The sequence below is a fragment of the Onthophagus taurus genome, chromosome 3, assembly GCF_036711975.1.
Source record: "Onthophagus taurus isolate NC chromosome 3, IU_Otau_3.0, whole genome shotgun sequence".
Taxonomy (NCBI): domain Eukaryota; kingdom Metazoa; phylum Arthropoda; class Insecta; order Coleoptera; family Scarabaeidae; genus Onthophagus; species Onthophagus taurus.
In genome coordinates, this window is record NC_091968.1 from 19,174,317 (window position 1) to 19,197,701 (window position 23,385).

The 23,385-nt window shown below is 29.6% G+C and overlaps 1 protein-coding gene across 1 annotated transcript in view; it reads right to left on the reverse strand.

The window, feature by feature from the left end:
• Nucleotides 1-19,142, reverse strand: part of LOC111417634 (Semaphorin 2a) — a 384,677-nt gene extending 365,535 nt beyond the window's left edge. The window contains exon 1 of the mRNA XM_071195145.1: nt 18,831-19,142. Coding sequence (XP_071051246.1) covers nt 18,831-19,011 — 181 coding nt within the window. The 5' untranslated portion in view covers nt 19,012-19,142. The remainder of the gene's footprint in view (nt 1-18,830) is intronic.
• Nucleotides 19,143-23,385: the final 4,243 nt, after the last annotated feature.

The window sequence follows — 23,385 nt, forward strand, 5'->3', positions numbered from 1 at the left end:
GTATCAAAAAAGTTCATTTTGTATCTTGGATCTTGGAGCTTTCTTATTAATTTCATCTTTATTGAAATATCACAATAATGTGGCAATGTAGGGTATCACTTCAGAAATGCACCAGAAATTATAACCATAATAGCCGGATAGATATGCCGGATAACCGGATATGCGGCCGAAGGGAGTGCCGAATATCCGGTTTTTCGCAAAATCACTATCCGTACCATCCCTATTACATTCCATCTTATAGATGATAATTTGACCTTTATTTTGATATCAGAGAACCTTTTATTCAAAAATTTTCTAATTCAACGCATTACTTATCATATACCATCTTAAAGAAGAAAGTATAAGCTTTATTTTGATATCAAAATCATTTCATTACAAGTTATAATAAGGCAGACATAATTTTTTGAAATTTTAGTGTTTTTAAATTTTTTATTCAACCTCACATCATTTTACGATATCATTTTTCTCAAAAATTTTCTAATTCAACACATCACTTATTACATCTTATAGAGGAGAATTTGAGCTTTATTTTGATATCATTATCACTTTTTTGAACCAAAAATTAAATTAGATATGATTTTCTTTAATTAACACTAGTCAAAAAATGAACAAAAAATCTAACATCACTTTAAAAACTGTTTACTCAAAAATTTTCTAATTAAACATATTACTTATCATATACCATCTTAAAGAGGAAAGTATAAGCTTCATTTTGATATAAAAATCATTTTATTACTCATCATACCACAGTGGATATGATTTTTTTAATTTTAGTCAGTTTTGAAAGTTATATTTAACCTCACATCATTTTGAGATTTCAGTTTTCTCAAATATTTTCCAATACAACTCATTATTTATTACATAGCATCTTATAGAGGAGAATTTGAGCTTTATTTTGATATCATTATCACTTTCTTGAACCAAAAATTAAATTAGATATGATGTTCTTTAATTAACACTAGTCAAAAAATGACAAATTAATCTAACATCAGTTTAAGAACTTTTTACTCAAAAATTTTCTAATTCAACATATTACTTATCATACACCATCTTAAAGAGGACAGTATAAGCTTCATTTTGATATAAAAATCATTTTATTACTCATCATACCACAGTGGATATGATTTTTTTAATTTTAATCAGTTTTGAAAGTTTTATTTAACCTCACATCATTTTGAGATTTCAGTTTTCTCAAATATTTTCCAATACAACTCATTATTTATTACATAGCATCTTAGAGAGGAGAATTTGAGCTTTATTTTGATATCATTATCACTTTCTTGGGCCAAAAATTAAATTAGATATGATTTTCTTTAATTAACACTAGTCAAAAAATGACAAATTAATCTAACATCAGTTTAAGAACTTTTTACTCAAAAATTTTCTAATTCAACATATTACTTATCATACACCATCTTAAAGAGGAAAGAATAAGCTTCATTTTGATATAAGAATCACCTCTTTACTCATCACAATAAAGTAGATACGACTCCGGATGCAGATAATTACAAGAAGCATTTAACTAAGTAAATTTATAAATATAAAATTCCTTAAATAATTATGGACACCATCTGCTTCTTTTACTTCTTTAACTTCTGTTGCTTCTTTTTGGCGTTGGTTAATATTTTCTATTACAACTAGAGGGGGTTTATTATAGGTTTATGATAGGTTTATTAGGGAAAATGTACATCTCTTCCACCACCTGTCCTTTCTAAGAATGACGGTCTAACCACCTGGCGTTCCAAAAACTTCCCCTTGTAGGTATAATAAACCTGGTGGTGTTCACCCCTCGGGGCGATAAAAAAGAAAATTGTCAGAGACGACGACGCTAAGAAAACTAATCGTATACTTTACGGTTCTTGCAACGCGTTTGGGGTCAAAACGAAACACGCCAATTAGAGAAAGTTTTATCACATTATGTATGAATTACGACAGCGATAACTTCAATAGTATCAATTATATAACAAAGCATATTGATTTATGGTCGTTTATTAATCGTATTGGGATCAACTTGTGTGGTTAATTTCTTTGTTAATTTTTTTTCATTTTATTGTTAATCCTTAATCAAATATTTTTGGAGTGGAAACAACGAGATTAGTCAACAACCCTAAGAGGGGGTCATGGTTTATTAGTTATATACGATTACTTATATAACATAGCATATGAGTCACTAAAACGAACATATGTTGGTCATCCCCCTTCTTTTTTGGATGAAGAAATTGATTTTATTACTACCGGTACCATTATATACGTAGTTGTTTAAGTTCTAGGTTTACTTTATAGAGAAGACTTTTTCGTTTACGATTTCGTATCAATAAGAGTGAAATATAAACCAGACATTATCTAAACTACCGCTTAAATGTCTTAATACATCCAGTAAACACCGAACGTGTTTTTCGTTATCGTTAGAGTGGTTTAAAGGAATTTAAAAGAAATTTCTCTAAAAATAATTTTAAAAGCAACTTTAAATCCAACGTTAAAAATTATTTAAGTACGTCTAAACATGATATAATAAAACGAAAGATAGAATCAAAGAAACGTTTAATACAGAAACTGAGAATTGAACGCGAATGTTTATACTTTGATAAAAGTATTTTATCTATAAAATTAAATAAAATATATCTATCAAGATTTAATGTTCACAAAGTGCAAGTGAGATGGTTCAATATTAGTCTTAGAGAACAGAAAAAAATCTCAATTTCAAACATTTATATCTCAAAAACTAAAAGTGATTTTGCAAAGCGGATTACACCACTGAAAAATACATAGTTTTATTGATAATGTACATAGATATTTTCATTGTAAATAACACACTTCTGTTTAGAATGCATGAAGATTTCAAAAAGATTTTACATCGATTCGATTCTACACATATTTTTGAAGTTAATCGCATTTTCCTTCAACATTAAACATAGGAAGAGTCACGAAACACGTTGTTTAAAGTTATTCGGAACAATTGGTAATTATTTATAGTAATTACGAGTCACTAAAAGGTTTTGAAATATATTGAGTGGGATTATTAGAATCGATTAAAAGTTATTAAAATTTGTTAAATTGAAAGCCACTTACAGATAACACGATGTATTAAGAATTTTTATTAGGAATGAGCCGCTAATATATTAATATATGCTGTATTCGTTTTGGCTGAAGAAAAGCTTAAGCTTTAAAACGATATATTCAGTTTTATCTTATCTTAAATGATAATGAAGATATCGACTAAAAGAGAAGGTAGTCATTCGTTGCACATTTTGTTACATCACCGCTTGTGGCTCAATAAGTATAACTCGTACAGAAAAATTATTCATACAAAAGTTGTAGCAAATTTTATTTTCTACGATATTGATTTATTATGTTTTTGTCTCCCGATGCAAACAAACTGAAAATTTGATAGAAATTACATAAACATTTTCGGTTTTTCCCAATTTTGAATGACACTGAACCGTCAATGTGTTAGTTAGTGGTGTATTAGTTTTTAAATGGTATTACAGAAAAGAACAGACTATATAACGATGTATTCCGTTCATCGCTATCTGTAAAGATAGGGAAGATATTTGAAGAAGATTAGGGAAAAGGTTTTTGCTCTACAGTTTATAACATCGCTGCTTGTGGTTCAATAAATAATAATATAAAAATATCATATATACAAAAGTTGTAGCAAATTTAATTTTCTACAACATTGATTTGTTATATTTTTGTTCCCTGATGCAAAGGAACCCAGAAATTAAGCAGCAATTGAGCATTCTTCAAAATTTTGTACTTTACATAAACAGTTTCAAATATTTCCTGTTTTGAATTGTAATTAAGAGTGAACCATTAGTTTTTAGTACAGAAAAGGTCAAGCTTTCTAACGATATATTCCGTTCCTTTCTAACTACAAAAATAAGGAAGATATTGGGAAAAAATAGGAAAAAGGTATTTGTTTAATAGTTTATAACATCGCCGGGCGTGCTTCGATAAATACAACTCGTACAGAAAAATCATTCATACAAAAGTTGTAGCAAATTTAATTTTCTACAACATTGAATCATAGTGTTTTTGCTCCCCGATGCACAAAAACCGAGAAATTGAATAAATACTGAGTATTCTCCAAAATTTGTCACTTTGCATAAACATTTTCGGTTTTTTCCTGTTTTGAATTATAATTAAGAGTGAACCGTCAATTTATTAATAAAAACTATTTCAGTTTTTAGTACAGAAAAGATCAAGCTTTACAACGATATATTCTTTTCCTTTCTAACTGCAAAAATAAGGAAGATATTGGTTAAATAGGAAAAAGGTGTTTGCTTTACAGGTTATAACATCACCAGGCGTGCTTTGATACATATAACTCGTACTGAAAAATCATTCATACAAAAGTTGTAGCAAATTTAATTTTCTACAACATTGAATCATAATGTTTTTGCTCCCCAATGCATAAAAACCGAGAAATTGAATAAAAAGTGAGGTTTCTTCAAAATTTGTTACTTTGCATAAACATTTTCGATTTTTTTCTGTTTTGAATTTTAATTAAGAGTGAACCGTCAATTTATTACTAAATAGTATTACAGTTTTTAGTACAGAAAAGATCGGGCTTTCCAACGATATATTCATTTCCTTTCTAACTGCAAAAATAAGGAAGATATTGGTTAAATAGGAAAAAGGTTTTTGCTTAACACATGTTTATAACATCGCCGGGTATGCTTTGATAAATACAACTCGTACAGAAAAATCATTCATATAAAAGTTGAAGCAAATTTTATTTTCTACAACTTTGTTTATTATATTTTTGCTCCCCGATGCACAAAAACCGAGGAATTGAATAAAAAGTGAGCATTCTTCAAAATTTGTCACTTTGCATAAACTTTTAGAATTCTTCCTGTTATGAATTTTAATGAAGAGTGAACCGTCAATTTTTTAATAAATACTATTTTAGTTTTTAGTACAGAAGCTTTCCAACAATATATTCCTTTCCTCTTTATCTGCAACAACAAGGAAGTTATTGGAAAAAAATAGAAAAAAGGCTTTTGCTCAACAGTTTATAACATCGCCGGGCGTGCTTCGATAAATACAACTCGTACAGAAAAATCTTTCATACAAAAGTTGTAGCAAATTTAATTTTCTACAACATTGATTCATTACGTTTCTGCACCCTGATGCACAGAAACTGAGAAATTTAATAAAAACTGAAGATTCTCAAAATTTGTTACTTTGCATAAACATTTTCGGTTTATTCCTGTTTTGAATTTTAATTAAGAGTGAACCGTCAATTTTTTACTAAATACTATTTTAGTTGTTAGTACAAACAAGGTCAAGCTTTCCAACGATATATTCCTTTTCTTTCTATCTCCAAAAATAAGGAAGATATTGAAAAAAAATAAGAACAAAGTTTTTGCTTAACAGTTTATAACATCGCCGGGCGTGCTTCGATAAATACAACTCGTACAGAAAAATCATTCATACAAAAGTTGTAGCAAATTTAATTTTCCAGAACATTGATTCATTACGTTTTTGTTCGCTGATGCACAAAAACCGAGAAATTGAATGAAAACTGAGTATACTCCAAAATTTGTCACTTTACATAAACATTTTCGGTTTTTTCCTGCTTTGAATTTTAATTAAGAGCGAACCGTCAATTTATTAATAAATATAATTTTAGTTTTTAGTATAGAAAAGATCAAGCTTTCCAACAATATATTCCTTTCCTCTCTATCTGCAAAAATAAGGAAGTTATCGGAAAAAAATAGAAAAAAGGCTTTTGCTCAACAGTTTATAACATCGCCTGGCGTGCTTCGATATATACAACTCGTACAGAAAAATCTTTCATACAAAAATTGTAGCAAATTTAATTTTCTACAACATTGATTCATTACGTTTTTGCTCCCCGATGCACAGGAACCGAGAAATTGAATAAAAAATGAGCATTCTTCAAAATTTGTCACTTTTCATAAACATTTTCGTTTATTTCCTGTTATGAGTTTTAATTAAGAGTGAACCGTCAATTTTTTAATAAATACGATTTTAGTTTTTAGTACAGAAAAAGTCAAGCTTTCAAATGATATATTCCGTTCCTTTCTATATGCAAAAACAAGGAAGTTATTGGAAAAAAATAGAAAAAAGGCTTTTGCTCAACAGTTTATAACATCGCCGGGTGTGCTTCGATAAATACAACTCGTACAGAAAAATCATTCATACAAAAGTTGTAGCAAATTTAATTTTCTACAACATTGATTCATTACGTTTTTGCTCCCTGATGCACAGAAACTGAGAAATTGAATAAAAAGTGAGCATTCTTCAAAATTTGTCACTTTACACAAACATTTTCGATTTTTTCCTGTTTTAAATTTTAATTAAGAGCGAACCCTTAATTTATTACTAAATACTATTTTAGTTTTTCGTACAGAAAAGAGTAAGCTTTAAAATCTATTTATCTCAAATGATAATAAAAAAGCAAAGTTATTTATTACGCATTTTGTTACATTACCGCTTGTAGTTCAACAAATTTCGTACAAACAAATTATACACACAAATATTGTAGCAAATTTTATTCTCTATAACATTGATCTGTAATAGTTTTGCTTCCCGACGTGCAAAAACGGTGAGTAAAGTAGCAACTTAATTTTACACAATTACAACACACTTCAAATTAACAATAAAATTAATAACGCTTAAAGAAATCCAATTAAAACTAAAATTTAAAAATTCTCGATGTAATTTTCTTCTTGTACATTAGATAATATGAGGAATTTACTTTAATCCCGTTGCTGAGTTTTACACGGTCCCCATTTTCTTCTTATCGTTGATTTCTCGTTAAGGCACGACATCTGGCGTCTGCAGAACCTTAATTAAGACGAATGTTGCGAGAGGACGTTCATTTAGACCCTATTCATCGAAAATTTTATGACGAATCAAAGGGGACAATTAACTTTAATGCAATTGTAAATTTTGTAGTCGTTTGAATGGGGATCTATTCGTTACAAAGTTTCCCTCTATCTTTATCCACCTTTCGCTTTGTATTAGAAAACCTTTACATCTCTTATACATGTTTTCAATGTTTAATTTTATACACTTTTAATTTTAATTTGTGACAATTAAAAAGAAAATGTTAAAACAAGTTGCTTTTCTTGTAATCTCGTAACAATAGAAGAATTGCGTAGTTTTTATTCCATTTTATTTCTTTTTAACTAATTCTTTATGTTCTCCGCTGAGGATTAAAAAAACGGTCCAGTCATTGTAATTAATACGAGGGCTCCTTTGTACTTCGTTTTCTTTGTCTTTTAGGAGATACTTCGCCTAAGATATTTTTGTGCATAAGTAATCATCTTTATGGACACGAGGAAAAAGGGGGCGAAAAACAACATTTCGTGGTAATATTTCCCTTTAATATCGTTTAGAAAGGTGTGCGTTTAGCTTTTATCCACGAAAGAGAGAACTCGCGGCTAAAAGCCATTGATTTATTGACACGTCGTTAGGGCAAGAGCGGCAATCTGGTTAAAGCGACATTAGGGGCTGTTTACTTGGAAATGGGGAGGCATAAAGTAAACTACCTTAGCAATAATAATCATCGCGATATGGATCTTGAGATTGTTTATGATGTAATTTGGTAAAATACTGTTTTTATGGTGATTTTGGCGTTAATGTATATTTTATATAATGGTATTTTTCTTTTAAAATACTTCGTTTACATCCTGTCATTGTTCTCGCCAATTAGTGCTGCATCCTGACCACTTTGTTTCCTTTTCAAAGTCTCAAGTCGGTCTTTTACAGTGGAACAAAGAGTTTATTTCGTCCGGGAAATAACGTTTTAAAAGAAAACTTATTACATTAATTTTTACGTGCATATTCTATTCTATGTTGAATAATAATACCTCATAAGAGAGTTTATATGAACCTGTTCGGACAACTTTATGTTGATTAAAATCGAAGTTGTATCTCGGCTTACTGGACAGATCGCGTGCAGCTTTAGAAAGTTCACACTACGGGTGTTCTACTACTACTAGAGTAGAAGCTTCGGTTCGGTAAAGCTCTTTAGGCGCAGTCATCGTATTAGCGAACGGATTACTCGGGTCTCTGTATTGTTTTATGCGCATAATGCAGTTTCAGTTTAATCATAACCAACTCAAAGCACGCAGGTGTTCTTTAATGATTATTATTACCCAACAAAATCATAAACCTTAGCAGTTATTATGGGTTTGTTGGGGAAGACGAAGAAAAAAATGAAATAAAAAAATAAAACGTTCCTTTAGGTGTGATATACAGCGTCCAGTAGCCGTAGAGATTTCCAGCACTTATCGCAAACTTTCCTAACTCAATCCCCTTGCAACGTTATGGCCAGTAAGAAAGTCCATAAGCGAGAAAGTGTCGGCGACTGAAAGCGAAAAATAAGTGCCCTGAGGAGATCCTCGGACCCTGCCGGTCATAAAAATCGCTTTTATTTCGCAGACCGTTTCGGCTTAAACGTGGCACTTCCATGACACGTGCTATCTGTTACAAAAGAGCTAATCAAAATTTATACTTGAAATAATCTCACGAAGTTCCTCTGTAAACATGGAAATAAATTATATGGCTATAAAACTGGACGAGGCAGTTTAAAGTATCAATATCTTCCTTATCTTTAAAGATAGCAAAGAACAGAATACATAATTTCAAAGCTTAATCTTCTCTGTATCAAAAATAGAAAAAGTTAAAACTACAAAAAACCGAAAATGTTTATGCAAAGTGATAAATTTTGAAAAATTCTCAATGTCTATGTAATTTTGTAGTTTTGTTGTCTATGTTTTGTTAAACATAAACAAAAACCTTTTTCCTATTTCTTTCCAATATCTTCCTTATTTTTGCAGTTAGAAAGGAAATGAATATATCGTTGGAAACCTTGATCTTTTCTGTACTAAAAACTAAAATAGTTTTTATTAATAAATTGACGGTTCGCTCTTGATTAAAATTCAAAACAGGAAAAAATCGAAAATGTTTATGCAAAGTGACAAATTTTGAAGAATGTTCAGTTTTTATTCAATTTCTCGGCTTCTGTGCATCGGGGAGCAAAAGCATAATAAACAAAGTTGTAGAAAATTAAATTTGCTACAACTTTTATATGAATGATTTTTCTGTACGAGTTGTATTTATCGAAGCACGCCCGGCGATGTTATAAACTGTTGAGCAAAACCCTTTTTTCTATTTTTTTCCGATAACTTCCTTATATTTGCAGATAGAGAGGGAAGGGATATATTGTTGGAAAGCTTGATCTTTTCTGTACTAAAAACTAAAATTATATTTATTAATAAATTGACGGTTCGCTCTTAATTAAAATTCAAACCAGAGATAAACCGAAAATGTTTATGCAAAGTAACAAATTTTGAAGAATGTTCACTTTTTATTCAATTTCTCGGTTTCTGTGCATCGGGGAGCAAAAACGTAATGAATCAATGATGTAGAAAATTAAATTTGCTACAACTTTTGTATGAATGATTTTTCTGTACGAGTTGTATTTATCGAAGCACGCCCGGCGATGTTACAAACTGTTGAGCAAAGGCCTTTTTTCTATTTTTTTCCAATAACTTCCTTGTTTTTGCAGATAGAGAGGAAAGGAATATATTGTTGGAAAGCTTGATCTTTTCTGTACTAAAAACTAAAATTATATTTATTAATAAATTGACGGTTCGTTCTTAATTAAAATTCAAAACAGGGAAAAACCGAAAATGTTTATGCAAAGTGAAAAATTTTGGAGAATGCTCAGTTTTTATTCAATTTCTCGGTTTTTGTACATCGGGGAGCAAAAACATTATCATTCAGTGTTGTAGAAAATTAAATTTGCTACAACTTTTATATGAATGATTTTTCTGTACGAGTTGTATTTATCAAAGCACGCCCGGCGATGTTATAAACTATTAAACAAAAACCTTTTTCCTATTTTTTTCCAATATCTTCCTTATTTTTGCAGTTAGAAAGGAAATGAATATATCGTTGGAAAGCTTGGTCTTTTCTGTACTAAAAACTGAAATGGTTTTTATTAATAAATTGACGGTTCACTCCTAATTAAAATTCATAACAGGAAAAAATCGAAAATGTTTATGTAAAGTGAGAAATTTTCAAGAATGCTCAGTTTTTATTGAATATCTCGGTTAATGTGCAGCGGGGAGCAAAAAAATAATAAACAAAGTTGTAGAAAATTAAATTTGCTATAACTTTTGTATGGATGATTTTTCTATACGAGTTGTATTTATCGAAGCACGCCCGGCGAAGTTATAAACTGTTAAGCAAAAACCTTTTTCCTACTTTATTCCAATATTTTCCTTATTTTTGTAGATAGAAAGGAAAGGAATATATCCTTGGAAAGCTTGATCTTTTCTGTACTAAAAACTAAAATGATATTTGTTAATAAATTGACGGTTCACTCCTAATTAAAATTCAAAACAGGAAAAAATCGAAAATTGCAATCTTGCAAAGTGAGAAATTTTCAAGAATGCTCAGTTTTTATTGAATTTCTCGGTTAATGTGCATCGGGGAGCAAAAACATAATAAACAAAGTTGTAGAAAATTAAATTTGCTACAACTTTTGTATGAATAATTTTTCAGTACGAGTTATATTTATTAAAGCACGCCCGGCGATGTTATAAACTGTTAAGCAAAAACCTTTTTCCTATTTCTTTACAATATCTTCCTTATTTTTGCAGATAGAACGGAAAGGAATATATCGTTGGAAAGCTTGATCTTTTCTGCACTAAAAACTAAAATAGTATTTATTAACAAAATTAACGGTTCACTCTTAATTAAAATTCATAACAGGCAATAAACGAAAATGTTTATGAAAAGTGACAAATTTTGAAGAATGCTCACTTTTTATTCAATTACTCGGCTTCTTTGCAGCGGGGGACAAAAATATGATAAATCAATGTTATAGAAAATTAAATTTGCTACAACTTTTGTAGGAATGATTTTCCTGTACGAGTTGTATTTATCAAAGCACGCCCGGTGTTATTATAACCTGTAATGCAAAAACCTTTGCTATCTTTTTCCAATATCTTCCTTATTTTTACAGATATAAAGGAACGGAATGTATCGTTCGAAAGCTCGACTTTTTCTGTACTAAAAACTAAAATAGTATTTATTAAAAAATTGACGATTCACTCTTCATTAAAATTCATAACAGGAAAAAATCTAAAATGTTTATGCAAAGTGACATATTTTGAAGTATGCTCACTTTTTATTCAATTTCTCGATTTCTGTGCATCAAAAAGCAAAAACATAATAAAACAATGTTGTAGAAAATTAAATTTGCTACAACGTTTATATGAATGATTTTTCTGTACGAGTTGTATTTATCGAAGCACGCCCGGCGATGTTATAAACTGTTAAGCAAAAACTTTTTTCCTGTTTTTTTCCAATATCTTTCTTATTTTTGCAGATAGAAAGGAACGAAATACATCATTGGAAAGTTTGATCTTTTCTGTAGTAAAAACTAAAATTGCTTTTAATAATAAATCGACGATTCACTCTTAATTAAAACTCAAAACAGGAAAAAACCGAATATGTTTATGCAAAGTGACAAATTTTGATGAATACTCACTTCTTATTCAATTTCTCGCTTTTTGTGTATCGGAGAGCAAAAACATAATAAACAAAGTTGTAGAAAATTAAATTTGCTTCAACTTTTGTATGAATGATTTTTCTGTACGAGTTGTTTTTATCAAAGCACGCCCGGCGTTTTTATAACCTGTGAAGCAAAAACCTTTTTCTATTTTTTTCCAATATCTTCTTTATTTTTGCAGATAGAACGGAAAGGAATATATCGTTGGAAAGCTTGATCTTTTCTGTACTAAAAATTAAAATAGTATTTATTAAAAAATTGACGGTTCACTCTTAATCAAAATTCATAACAGGAAATAAACGAAAATGTTTATAAAAAGTGACAAATTTTGAAGAATGCTCACTTTTTATTCAATGCCTCGGTTTTTATGCATCGGGGAGCAAATACATAATAAACAAAGTTGTAGAAAATTAAATTTGCTTCAACTTTTGTATGAATGATTTTTCTGTACGAGTTGTTTTTATCAAAGCACGCCCGGCGTTGTTATAACCTGTAAAGCAAAAACCTTTTTTTATTTTTTTCCAATATCTTCTTTATTTTTGCAGATAGAACGGAAAGGAATATATCGTTGGAAAGCTTGATCTTTTCTGTACTAAAAATTAAAATAGTATTTATTAAAAAATTGACGGTTCACTCTTAATCAAAATTCATAACAGGAAATAAACGAAAATGTTTATAAAAAGTGACAAATTTTGAAGAATGCTCACTTTTTATTCAATGCCTCGGTTTTTATGCATCGGGGAGCAAATACATAATAAACAAAGTTGTAGAAAATTAAATTTGCTTCAACTTTTGTATGAATGATTTTTCTGTACGAGTTGTATTTATCAAAGCACGCCCGGTGTTATTATAACCTGTAAAGCAAAAACCTTTTTCCTATCTTTTTCCAATATTTTCCTTATTTTTACAGATAGAAAGGAACGGAATATATCGTTCGAAAGCTTGACTTTTTCTGTACTAAAAACTAAAATAGTATTTATTGAAAAATTGACGATTCACTCTTAATTAAAATTCATAACAGGAAATAAACGAAAATGTTTATGAAAAGTGACAAATTTTGAAGAATGCTCATTTTTTATTCAATTTCTCGGTTTTTGTGCATCGGGGAGCAAAAACATTATAATTCAATGTTGTAGAAAATTAAATTTGCTACAACTTTTGTATAAATGATTTTTCTGTACAAGATGTTGTCACAAAGTGTAGAGCAAAAACATTTTTCTAATATCTTCCTTATTTTTACAGATAGAAAAGACGGGATACACCGTTATAAAGCTTAATCTTTTCTGTATCTAAAACTAACATTTTAATTTTTCCATTATCATTTAACAAGAAACAAGGATTATAATTAATCCACCGCCAATTAATATCAATTACCGTTCGTATAATTCGCAATAATTACCGCCGGAATAAATCAAGTTAAAGTGATGCATAATGACACTTTAGAACGTTAATAAGTATCTAATCCGCAATGATAAACGTCCATTGCTAAAATCGTATTAAACAGTGTAAATAATTAGATTCGGACATCTGATATATGTATATGGCACGAAACGTTCGAAATTAATTTTAATTGATCGAGATTCTTAATGCATCGATAAGCACGTTATATATTATTTAATTATGCCTTAAAAAGTTCGTATTTAATTAATTTCGCCTTTAGTGAAATCCGCGATAATGCAAAACAGGTTATGTTTCGCATTTTTAAGTTTTCGCTCGATTTAAGCGATTTATTATTCGTGTCATTAATCAACGGTCCATAGACGAGATGCTACAAATTAGCGGACAATTAAGTAATAAATCACAGCCGTGGGGGGAAAAGATCGATTTTGAAGGATGACGAAGCACCCCCTTATGGATGTTCAAGAAGAAAAAAATTCTGCTTTACGTAAACGTGTTGGCAGTTTATTTTTTATTTAAATTAATATGTCATTAATCAAATGTTTAATTAAAATGTGTACATAGGTTAACGTTATCGTGGAAGTTTTTATTAAATTTTATCATTGTTATCGAAGCGTTACACGAACGTTTTGTGTTTAAAAGAAATTCCAGCAACGTCAGGTATGCAGCCAGAAAATAATCTACCTTGATTATTCGAGCTAACAATCCGTAGAAGAGACCCCAAGAGAAACCAGTCTATAGAGTAAGAAGGAAAACCTTCCTTTCGGTCTATGTGTGTGCGTTCTCGAAACGTATCATTATTTCTTCTCCCGGTTCTTTGTATGGTAGAGCTTCGGCGATCTTCTCTCCCCTTTCTGAGGTTATTCCCGTTCGTAGAAGTGATAGAAACAATGTTACATTTTGCGTTATGGGTTTCGATAAGGAACCATTCTCTTTCTTTTAACCTCAACGTCCTTTTAATACCTTCGTAATGTCTTCTTAATATAGGTATAGAAAGAAGTTAAAATCGGTCATCAATAAATCAATTAAGTAACTGTATAGGTGCAGCAAGCTAAAAGAAACCGACGCTGACAATAAAATTATTTCACTTACAAGGAATATCGTTCGTAATTACTCGTTAATTAAACTTGATGCGAAACGTTCAAGTTTCATAACTCGACTTTATAGAACTAAAATCAACCGTATGATTCATCTCGGTTTTATAACTCTTCATGAACGAAGAAGAATTTTTGAGCTTCACCTCGTGGGTGTGTCATCTTTAAACATTTTATTTCCCATAGAATTCTAATGTACCATAACGCCTTTTACATAACTCGAAGATGTCCAAAACGCCCACCCCTACAATTTCATTTTCGACAAGAATTAATTTTTAATGTTGAAGGCGTAATTTTAATGTTATAATAATTTGTAAGTAACCATTTTAAAATAGATACTTTAAGGTGTAATTTAAACCAAGAGTCGCTTTAAAATTCTAATAAATACAGAACGATTTTTTGAAAATCATCAATTTTTATAACAAATATATATTTTGAAAGAATTATCTCTTCAATTATGATTTTTTTACAAGAATAATTCTAATATCACAATAATTTGTTACTACTCAAATTAAAGTATATATTTTAAGCTTTAACTTAAACCAAAAATCGCTTTAAAATTCCAATAAATACGACCAGAACGATTTTTTGAAAATCATCAATTTTCATAACAAATATTTATTTTGAAAGAATTATCTCTTTAATTATTATTTTTTTACAAGAACGGTTTTAATGTCACAATAATTTGTTACTACTCAAATTGAAGTAGATACTTTAATCTTTAATTTTAACCAAAGATCACCTTAAAATTCCAACAAATACGGCTAAACGATTTTTTGAAAGTCATAAATTTTTGTAACAACTTTTTTTTTTAAGAATAATTTTAATGTTACAATAATTTGTTACTACTCAAATTAATGTAGATACTTTAAGGTTTAATTTAAACCAAGAATCGCTTTAAAATTTCAATAAATACAGCCAGAACGATTTTTTGAAAGTCATCAATTTTTATAACAAATATTTATTTTGAAAGAATTATCTCTTCAATTATTATTTTTTTACAAGAACAATTTTAATATTACAATAATTTGTTACTATTCAAATTAAAGTAGATACTTTAAGGTTTAATTTAAACCAAGAATCGCTTTAAAATTTCAATAAATACAGCCAGAACGATTTTTTGAAAATGATCAATTTTTATAACAAATATTTATTTTGAAAGAATTATCTCTTCAATTATTATTTTTTTACAAGAACAATTTTAAAGTCACAATAATTTGTTACTACTCAAATTAAAGTAGATACTTTACGGTTTAATTTAAACCAAAAATCGCTTTAAAATTCCTATAAATACGGCCAGAACGATTTTTTGAAAATCATCAATTTTTATAACAACTATTTATTTTGAAAGAATTATCTCTTCAATTATTATTTTTTTACAAGAACAATTTTAATGTTACAATAATTTGTTACTACTCAAATTGAAGTAGATACTTTAAGGTTTAATTTAAACCAAAGATCACCTTAAAATTCCAATAAATACTGCTAGAACGATTTTTTGAAAATCATCCATTTTTATAACAACTATTTATTTTGAAAGAATTATGTCTTCAATTATTATTTTTTTACAAGAATAATTTTAATGTGACAATAATTTGTTAATACTCAAATTGAAGTAGATACTTTAAGGTTTAATTAAAACCAAAGATCACCTTAAAATTCCAACAAATACGGCTAGAACGACTTTTTGAAAATCATCAATTTTTATAACAACTATTTATTTTGAAAGAATTATCTCTTCAATTATTATTTTTTTACAAGAACAATTTTAATGTCACAATAATTTGTTACTACTCAAATTAAAGTAGATACTTTAAGGTTTAATTTAAACCAAGAATCGCTTTAAAATTCCAATAAATACGACCAGAACGATTTTTTGAAAACCATCAATTTTTATAACAACTATTTTTTTTGAAAGAATTATGTCTTTAATTATTATTTTTTTACAAGAATAATTTTAATGTGACAATAATTTCTTACTACTCAAATTGAAGTAGATACTTTAAGGTTTAATTTAAACCAAAGATCACTTTAAAATTCCAATAAATACGACCAGAACGATATTTTGAAAATCATCAATTTTTATAACAACTATTTATTTTGAAAGAATTATCTCTTCAATTATTATTTTTTTACAAGAACAATTTTAATGTCACAATAATTTGGTACTACTCAAATTAAAGTAGATACTTTAAGGTTTACTTTAAACCAAGAGTCGCTTTAAAAATTCCAATAAATACGATCAGAACGATTTTTTGAAAATCATCAATTTTTATAACAACTATTTTTTTTGGAAGAATTATATCTTCAATTATTATTTTTTTACAAGAACCATTTTAATGTTACAATAATTTGTTACTATTCAAATTAAAGTAGATACTTTAAGGTTTAATTTAAACCGAAAATCGCTTTAAAATTCCAATAAATACCACCAGAACGATTTTTTGAAAACCATCAATTTTTATAACAACTATTTTTTTTGAAAGAGTTATGACTTCAATTATTATTTTTTTACAAGAATAATTTTAATGTGACAATAATTTGTTACTACTCAAATTGAAGTAGATACTTTAAGGTTTAATTTAAACCAAAGACCACCTTAAAATTCCAACAAATACGGCTAGAACGATTTTTTGAAAATCATCAATTTTTGTAACAAATATTTATTTTGAAAGAATTATCTCTTCAATTATTTTTACAAAAACAATTTTAATGTCACAATAATTTGTTATAAACCAAATTAAAGTAGATACTTTAATCTTTAATTTAAACCAAGATTCGCTTTAAAATTCCAATAAATACGACCAGAACGATTTTTTTTAAATCATCAATTTTTATAACAAATATTTATTTTGAAAGAATTATCTCTTCAATTATTATTTCTTTACAAGAACTATTTTAATGTTACAATAATTTGTTATTACTCAAATTAAAGTAGATACTTTAATCTTTAATTTAAACCAAGAATCGCATTATAATTGCAATAAAGACGGTCAGAACAATTTTTTGAAAATCATTAATTTTAATAAAATACTAATATTGTTATAAAATTTACAATATCTCAAAAACGAAAAGAAATTTTTGAAAACGGTTTAGTTCATTAAATAGGCGAGATTTCCTTTTATAACTAATAAAAAGATCAGAAAGACTTTCTAACAACTCGATTTTATACGATTTTTTGAAATAAATTCGAAAGTTTTTCTCGAAGTTTTTTGTAGAACTTTATCTCAAAATATTTTTGATACAATCCACTTCAAATTGAAGCTACAAATTATATGTTGTCTTAAAGAGGAAGGTTTAAGCTTTAATTTGACATAAAACTCATTTTATAATTTTCAAAAATACGACCTCCACAAGTTTTTAAATTTTATCATTTTTTTGCGAGTTATCTAAAACGTCAAAAACGCATCAATACTTTAAAATTTTTTTACAAGACCACTTTAATCCCGAAGCAATAAGCATTATATTATCTGAAAGAAGAAAGTTTAAGCTTCAATTTGGCGCAAGAAATATTTCTTAGCTGTCATAAATATGATCTCCACAAGTTTTTAAATTTCATTATTTTTTTTGCGAGTTATCTAAACCGTCAAAAACGCATCAATTCTTTAAAATTTTTTTACAAGACCACTTTAATCCCGAAGCAATAAGCATTATATTTTCTGAAAGAGGAAAATTTTAGCTTTAATTTGTAGCAAGAATTATTTCTTAGTTTTCATAAATAAAACCTCCACAAGTTTTTGAATTTTACCATTTTTTTTTGCGATTTATCTAATATGTCTAAAACGCATCATATCATTAAAAAAATTTTACAAGACCACTTTAATCTTGAAACAATAAGCTTTATATTTTCTGAAAGAGGAAAATTTAAGCTTTAATTTGGTGCAAGAATTATTTCTTAGCTTTCATAAATAAGACTTCCACAACTTTTTAAATTTTATCATTTTTTTACGATTTACTTAAAACTTTAAATACGCATTATTACTTGACATTTTTATTTCAAAATATTTTTGATACAATCCACTTCAAATTGAAGCTACAAATTATATGTTATCTTAAAGAGGAAGGTTTAAGCTTTAATTTGACATAAAACTCATTTTATAATTTTCAAAAATACGACTTCCACAACTTTTTGAATTTTATCATTTTTTTTTTGTAGTTTATCAAAACGTTAAAAACGCATCATTTCATTAAAAATTTGTTACAAGACCACTTTAATCCCCAAACAATAAGCTTTATATTTTCGGGAAGAGGAAGATTTAAGCTTTAATTTGGTGCAAAAATTATTTCTTAGCTTTCATAAATAAGACTTCCACAAGTTTTTGAATTTTATCATTTTTTTGCGATTTACTTAAAACTTCAAAAACGCATTGTTACTTCACATTGTTTGAAAGAAGAAGCTTTAAATTGTAATTTAGTGCAAAAATTATGTCTTAGATTCCATAAATAAGACCTCCACAAGGTTTTGAATTTTGCGATTTTTCTAAAACTCATCATTACTTTAAAATCTTTTTACTAGACCATTTTAGTCTCAAAACAATAAGCTTTATATTTCCTGCAAGAAGAAGATTTAAGCTTTAATTTGCTGCAAGAATTATTTCTTGGCTTCCATAAATAGGATTTAAAGACATGAATTCTGAATAGTTTCAAAATGCGTTTTGAGCAAATTATAATGGCACTTTAAAGTTTGATACTGAGTGGGTGAAAGAAGCAGGATAGCTTTTGGACCTTAAATTAATTTTTCTGCAACATTCTAGAATAAATCAAAAAAAAAGACAAACCTCTATGATGTCTGACGTGATGGTTTGCAGTACCAGAACAACAAGGTTGTTCCATATACATCGTCCAACTATTCTCAAAGTCGGCGTTTGCACCGGTAGCAATAAACAGAAGAAAAACGAGTAGCAGCTGCACGTTCCTGATGATCACAAACACGCTAGAAAATTTCTCGCCGCGCGCCATTTTGTTTGTAAACAAGTGAGGGTGGCGTAGCACGTGGATAACGCAGCTTTTACGGTGTCGTAGTTACAAAACTTTTTCACAAACTTCTCTCTTTCGCTGCTCTCTTTTTTAGCTTCTTCGGCACACTCTCGAAAAACAACAGAATATCACCGATACCACCAAATAAAAAAGAATAACAAACAAAATTAAAACAAAAACCGAACGGACCAAAACTAAAAAAACAAAAAAAGAACGAAAACGGGTTTCACAAACTGAACTCGGACGATACCCCGGGTCAGATGGAGAAGAAAACTTCTTTTTGGTTCAACTTCAATACTTTAACGGAAACGAACACAAAAGACGCGTAAAAATATTTTTAAGTCACCGCATACAGGGGTGGTTTTTATTGTTGATGAAATTTTTGTTTGATACAAATCGTCAAAACTGGAGTATCTCGTTTTTTATGATTTAAATACGACTTGGTAGTGTTCGCCGTGTATTATACAGTACATTTCAGTAAAGGGCCGCACAACCTTTCCCGTCGGAGGTCGGAGCCGAACTGTCCGAAAGGAAACGCGGGCGGCGTGGAGTTGGCTTGAACGGTGAAGAGGGGGGCGCTAGTGTCGGAACGACGCCACGGATCGCAGCTTGCCATGTTTTAACTTCTCTTAGGTGTATTCTAGATTTTATGTGTACCAACTTTTATGTAGACTTCATTGTGCTTCATTTAGTTAAAGTTATCACTTCTTTTCTGGATTAATTCTGATAGCATTTTGTAAATATGGATTATTAAATACAACTTATCGTACAACTTTAGATAACCATAAAGTAGTAGTTATTGTAGTTTTGTGAGTATCTATAAATGAGATGGTTAAAGAATTAGCTGCGTGAATAACATCATGGTCAGACGTAGATGTTGGAGAATTATCAGGAAGATTTCTTTGGTTTATACAAATTGAAATTGTATACTTGCAACCGACGGACAAGAATAAACACGTTTGAGAACGCATCTGCCTGTAGGTCGCCGTTTCATCGATGTCGGCAAATTTATTTAGGGCGACCGTCTGTCGGTCTATTAAGAGATTATGAAGTCATTATTTCTTCTCGATATTTTTCAAATACAACCCAACGATTACACGAGTGCGAGAAGTTAGCCAATTAAATTTTTCATAGTTGTTCTAGAGTTGTTCTACATTGTTCCAAAGCGGCAAATAGAAAAAAATAAAATCCCATTTTTGGAAAAATCAGATTTTCTTTGTTGTTCTGGGTTGTTCTAGTTATTGTTCTAAAAAATCAAAATTATGGGATACATCTAGTGACGTAAAAAGTGATATCTAAATACAGATTAAAATATTGTTCAACATCGGTTATAAGAGACATCTCTCGTCTAAGATTCAGTTACAAGTGCTCTATGATGTCTGTAATATCAAGAAAATTGGGGAATACCTAGGGACTTGGATTAAATATTTTAAAGTAAATGCTCCTACAATATCATAGGTTTTTGATGCCATTTTGAAAATAGAAGCTGCTATTTCACGACAATTATTATCAACATCGATACTTCAAGATGAGCAAGACACAATTAAAGGTATTTTAATGTCAAGAATGAATAAATCAATAAAACCGATACATATAGCTGCTAATTTACTGGAACCAGCAAATAGAGGACGATAACCCTGGTACATAAACGTGAATATTGAAATACGTTGTTCTAGAGCTCATTTGTAGTTGATTAAGCCAAATATGCCTTATGCAAAGCTGACTAGTTTAGGAGTTATTTCAATTTTTTGTTTTTTGTACAAGTTGAGTACATACTCTTACAAATCTTGAAATTTAGAGAGTAATAACGCTTTCTTTGGCAATGTATTGACTTCTCTGGATAGATTACACTCTAATACACATTTTAAGTTGAAAAACATTTTAAATATTTCGATGCTTTAAAAATATAGGGTGTGAAATATTCGATTTTTAAGTTAATTTTTAAATAATGTGTTCATTTACGAGCGTTTATTTCAAAATTTTGATAATACATTTGGCGTACCAATTATTGTAAAAACTTCTCTGTTTTCTTACATTTCGAATAAGCTATTAAGCATGGCAAAATGTCTTTCTAATTACCCAATAATAAGATAACAAGTGGCGCGAATACAATTTTGACAACCTACCCAAAGTTAATAAAAGTCAAAATCGATTACACCTACTATTTATTGTTGCTTATTGGAACTAAAACATAACGTTAATTCAGACAACCATAAGCAGGACAAAAAAATTGAAACAAAAACACCAAATTGTTTAAAACATAATTTTCGTGGCTTCTTCGCGAATTGTTCAACCAGATTATTAATAAAACCATCAAAGTTCTCAAAAATATGGTTCCTATACACACTCATCATCTCAAGACGACATTCTGCCATAGTGCTTCTAAGCCAGGTTTTATTGTCCTCAAGCTGTTAAAAGATCGTTCAACAGTATATGTCGTGCAGAGTAAAGTGACCAAAATTATAAAGGCTTTTCTCGTTTCAGGGAAAAAAATGTCGGCATCTTTTATGACATCCACAACACTTAATTCTTTTGAGTCAGGTTTATCTTGGCATAGTTTTTTCCATAGTTCGATTTCTTTGTTGATATTTGATAAATTGTAAAATAGGGAAAAGACTTCACCAGCTTCTACGAGGTCTTCAAGGGACATGTTTAACATTTGAGCTGGGTGTAATTTAGATAAGGAAAATGACGGGGCGTTTTCTTCAGAAAAACGAACTTCAAAAGAATTAATAATCGAGTCTAAGTATGGTATTATTAAAGATCTCCGCCAGAATTTTGAGGGGCTTGCTGCTGGGTGGTTGTTCTGATGTTGTTGTCTCTCAAAAATACGGGGCACGGACTTCATGTTTTCTCCCAGTCCAAGTTTTTCTGCAACGATAGTAGCGTCCCTAATAAATCCATTTGTGATGTTTTCTGGACCGTTACAGTGGTTTTCTATAAATTCCAAAAGGCCTTTCTATAAATGCCTTAACTGCATTCAAAACTACGGATTGGAGCACATTTACCACAGGTTCCATCATAGCCGAGTATTTGGCTATCAAAATAAAGTTGAGAATAAACGAAGCTCTAGAAGCTGCTGCATGGAGTTGATAAGTATTTTTTCTAGTCGCATTATTTATTCTTATTTTCTTCCCGTGACGAGGTTTCAAAGGCCTCCATTATACCTAATAGGAAAATTCTCATTAAAAACACTAATATTTTTGTGTTTCTCGCTCCACCTTGTTTCGCAAAGCTTGGAAATATTTGGTATCAATTTGCGTCTCAAAACTGATTCTTGAAAAAATGTAATAATATCTTTGATGGTACCTTCCTTTGATGAAAGAACAAAGCTTTTTTATATTTTCTGCGTAAGATTGCTTGCACATCACCTTCTAAACCGATACATTTGTCCGGATCAAGATCTTCTTCTGCCAAAAACTCATCTATTGCTTTTGCAATACATTTCCCATCCAAAGCATCAAGCTTGACGAATCCGAGGAATACTTCTTGAACTTCCTTGGTTTCCTGATCAAAATATGACATCCCAATCGATAGTTGTTCAGTACTCGAGATGTATATTTATTGTGTTTTAATTTTTTTTTCGAATCTGCCTCTAGGGGGGGGGGCAGTGGCCCCCCTCTGCCCCTCTCTGGCGACGCCCTTGGTTTCATAGTTGTTCTACATTGTTCCAAAGCGGCAAATAGAAAAAATAAAAACTCGGCCCATTTTTGGCAAAATCAGATTTTCTTTGTTGTTCTAGTTATTGTTCTAAAAAATCAAAATTATGCAATACATATAGTGACGTAAAAAGTAATATTACTGGTAATTTAAGTAATATTACGTAATATTACCTGCTATGTTACCGTAATTTTACTCGTAAAGTAACGCTCTAAATACAGATTAAAATATTGTTCAACATCGGCTATAAGAGACATCTATCGTCCAAGATTCAGTTACAATTGCTCTATGATGTCTGTAATATCAAGAAAATCGGGGAATACCCAGGGACTTGGATTAAATATTTTGAAGCAAATGCTCCTACAATATCAAAGGTTTTTGATGCCATTTTGAAAATAGAAGCTGCTATATCACGACAATTATTATCAACATCGATACTTCAAGATGAGCAAGACACAATTAAAGGTATTTTAATGTCAAGAATGAATAAATCGATAAAACCGATACATATAGCTGCTAATTTACTGGAACCAGCAAATAGAGGACGATATTTAAGCCCAGAACAACATTTGATTGCCACAGAATTTATTTTTGAAATAGCTAAAAGTCATCCGAGGCATAATGATTCTGAAAACAATAACTACTGAATTTGCCGAATATACAAAGTGAGAAGCGGTTTCTTTGCAAAAGACTTGG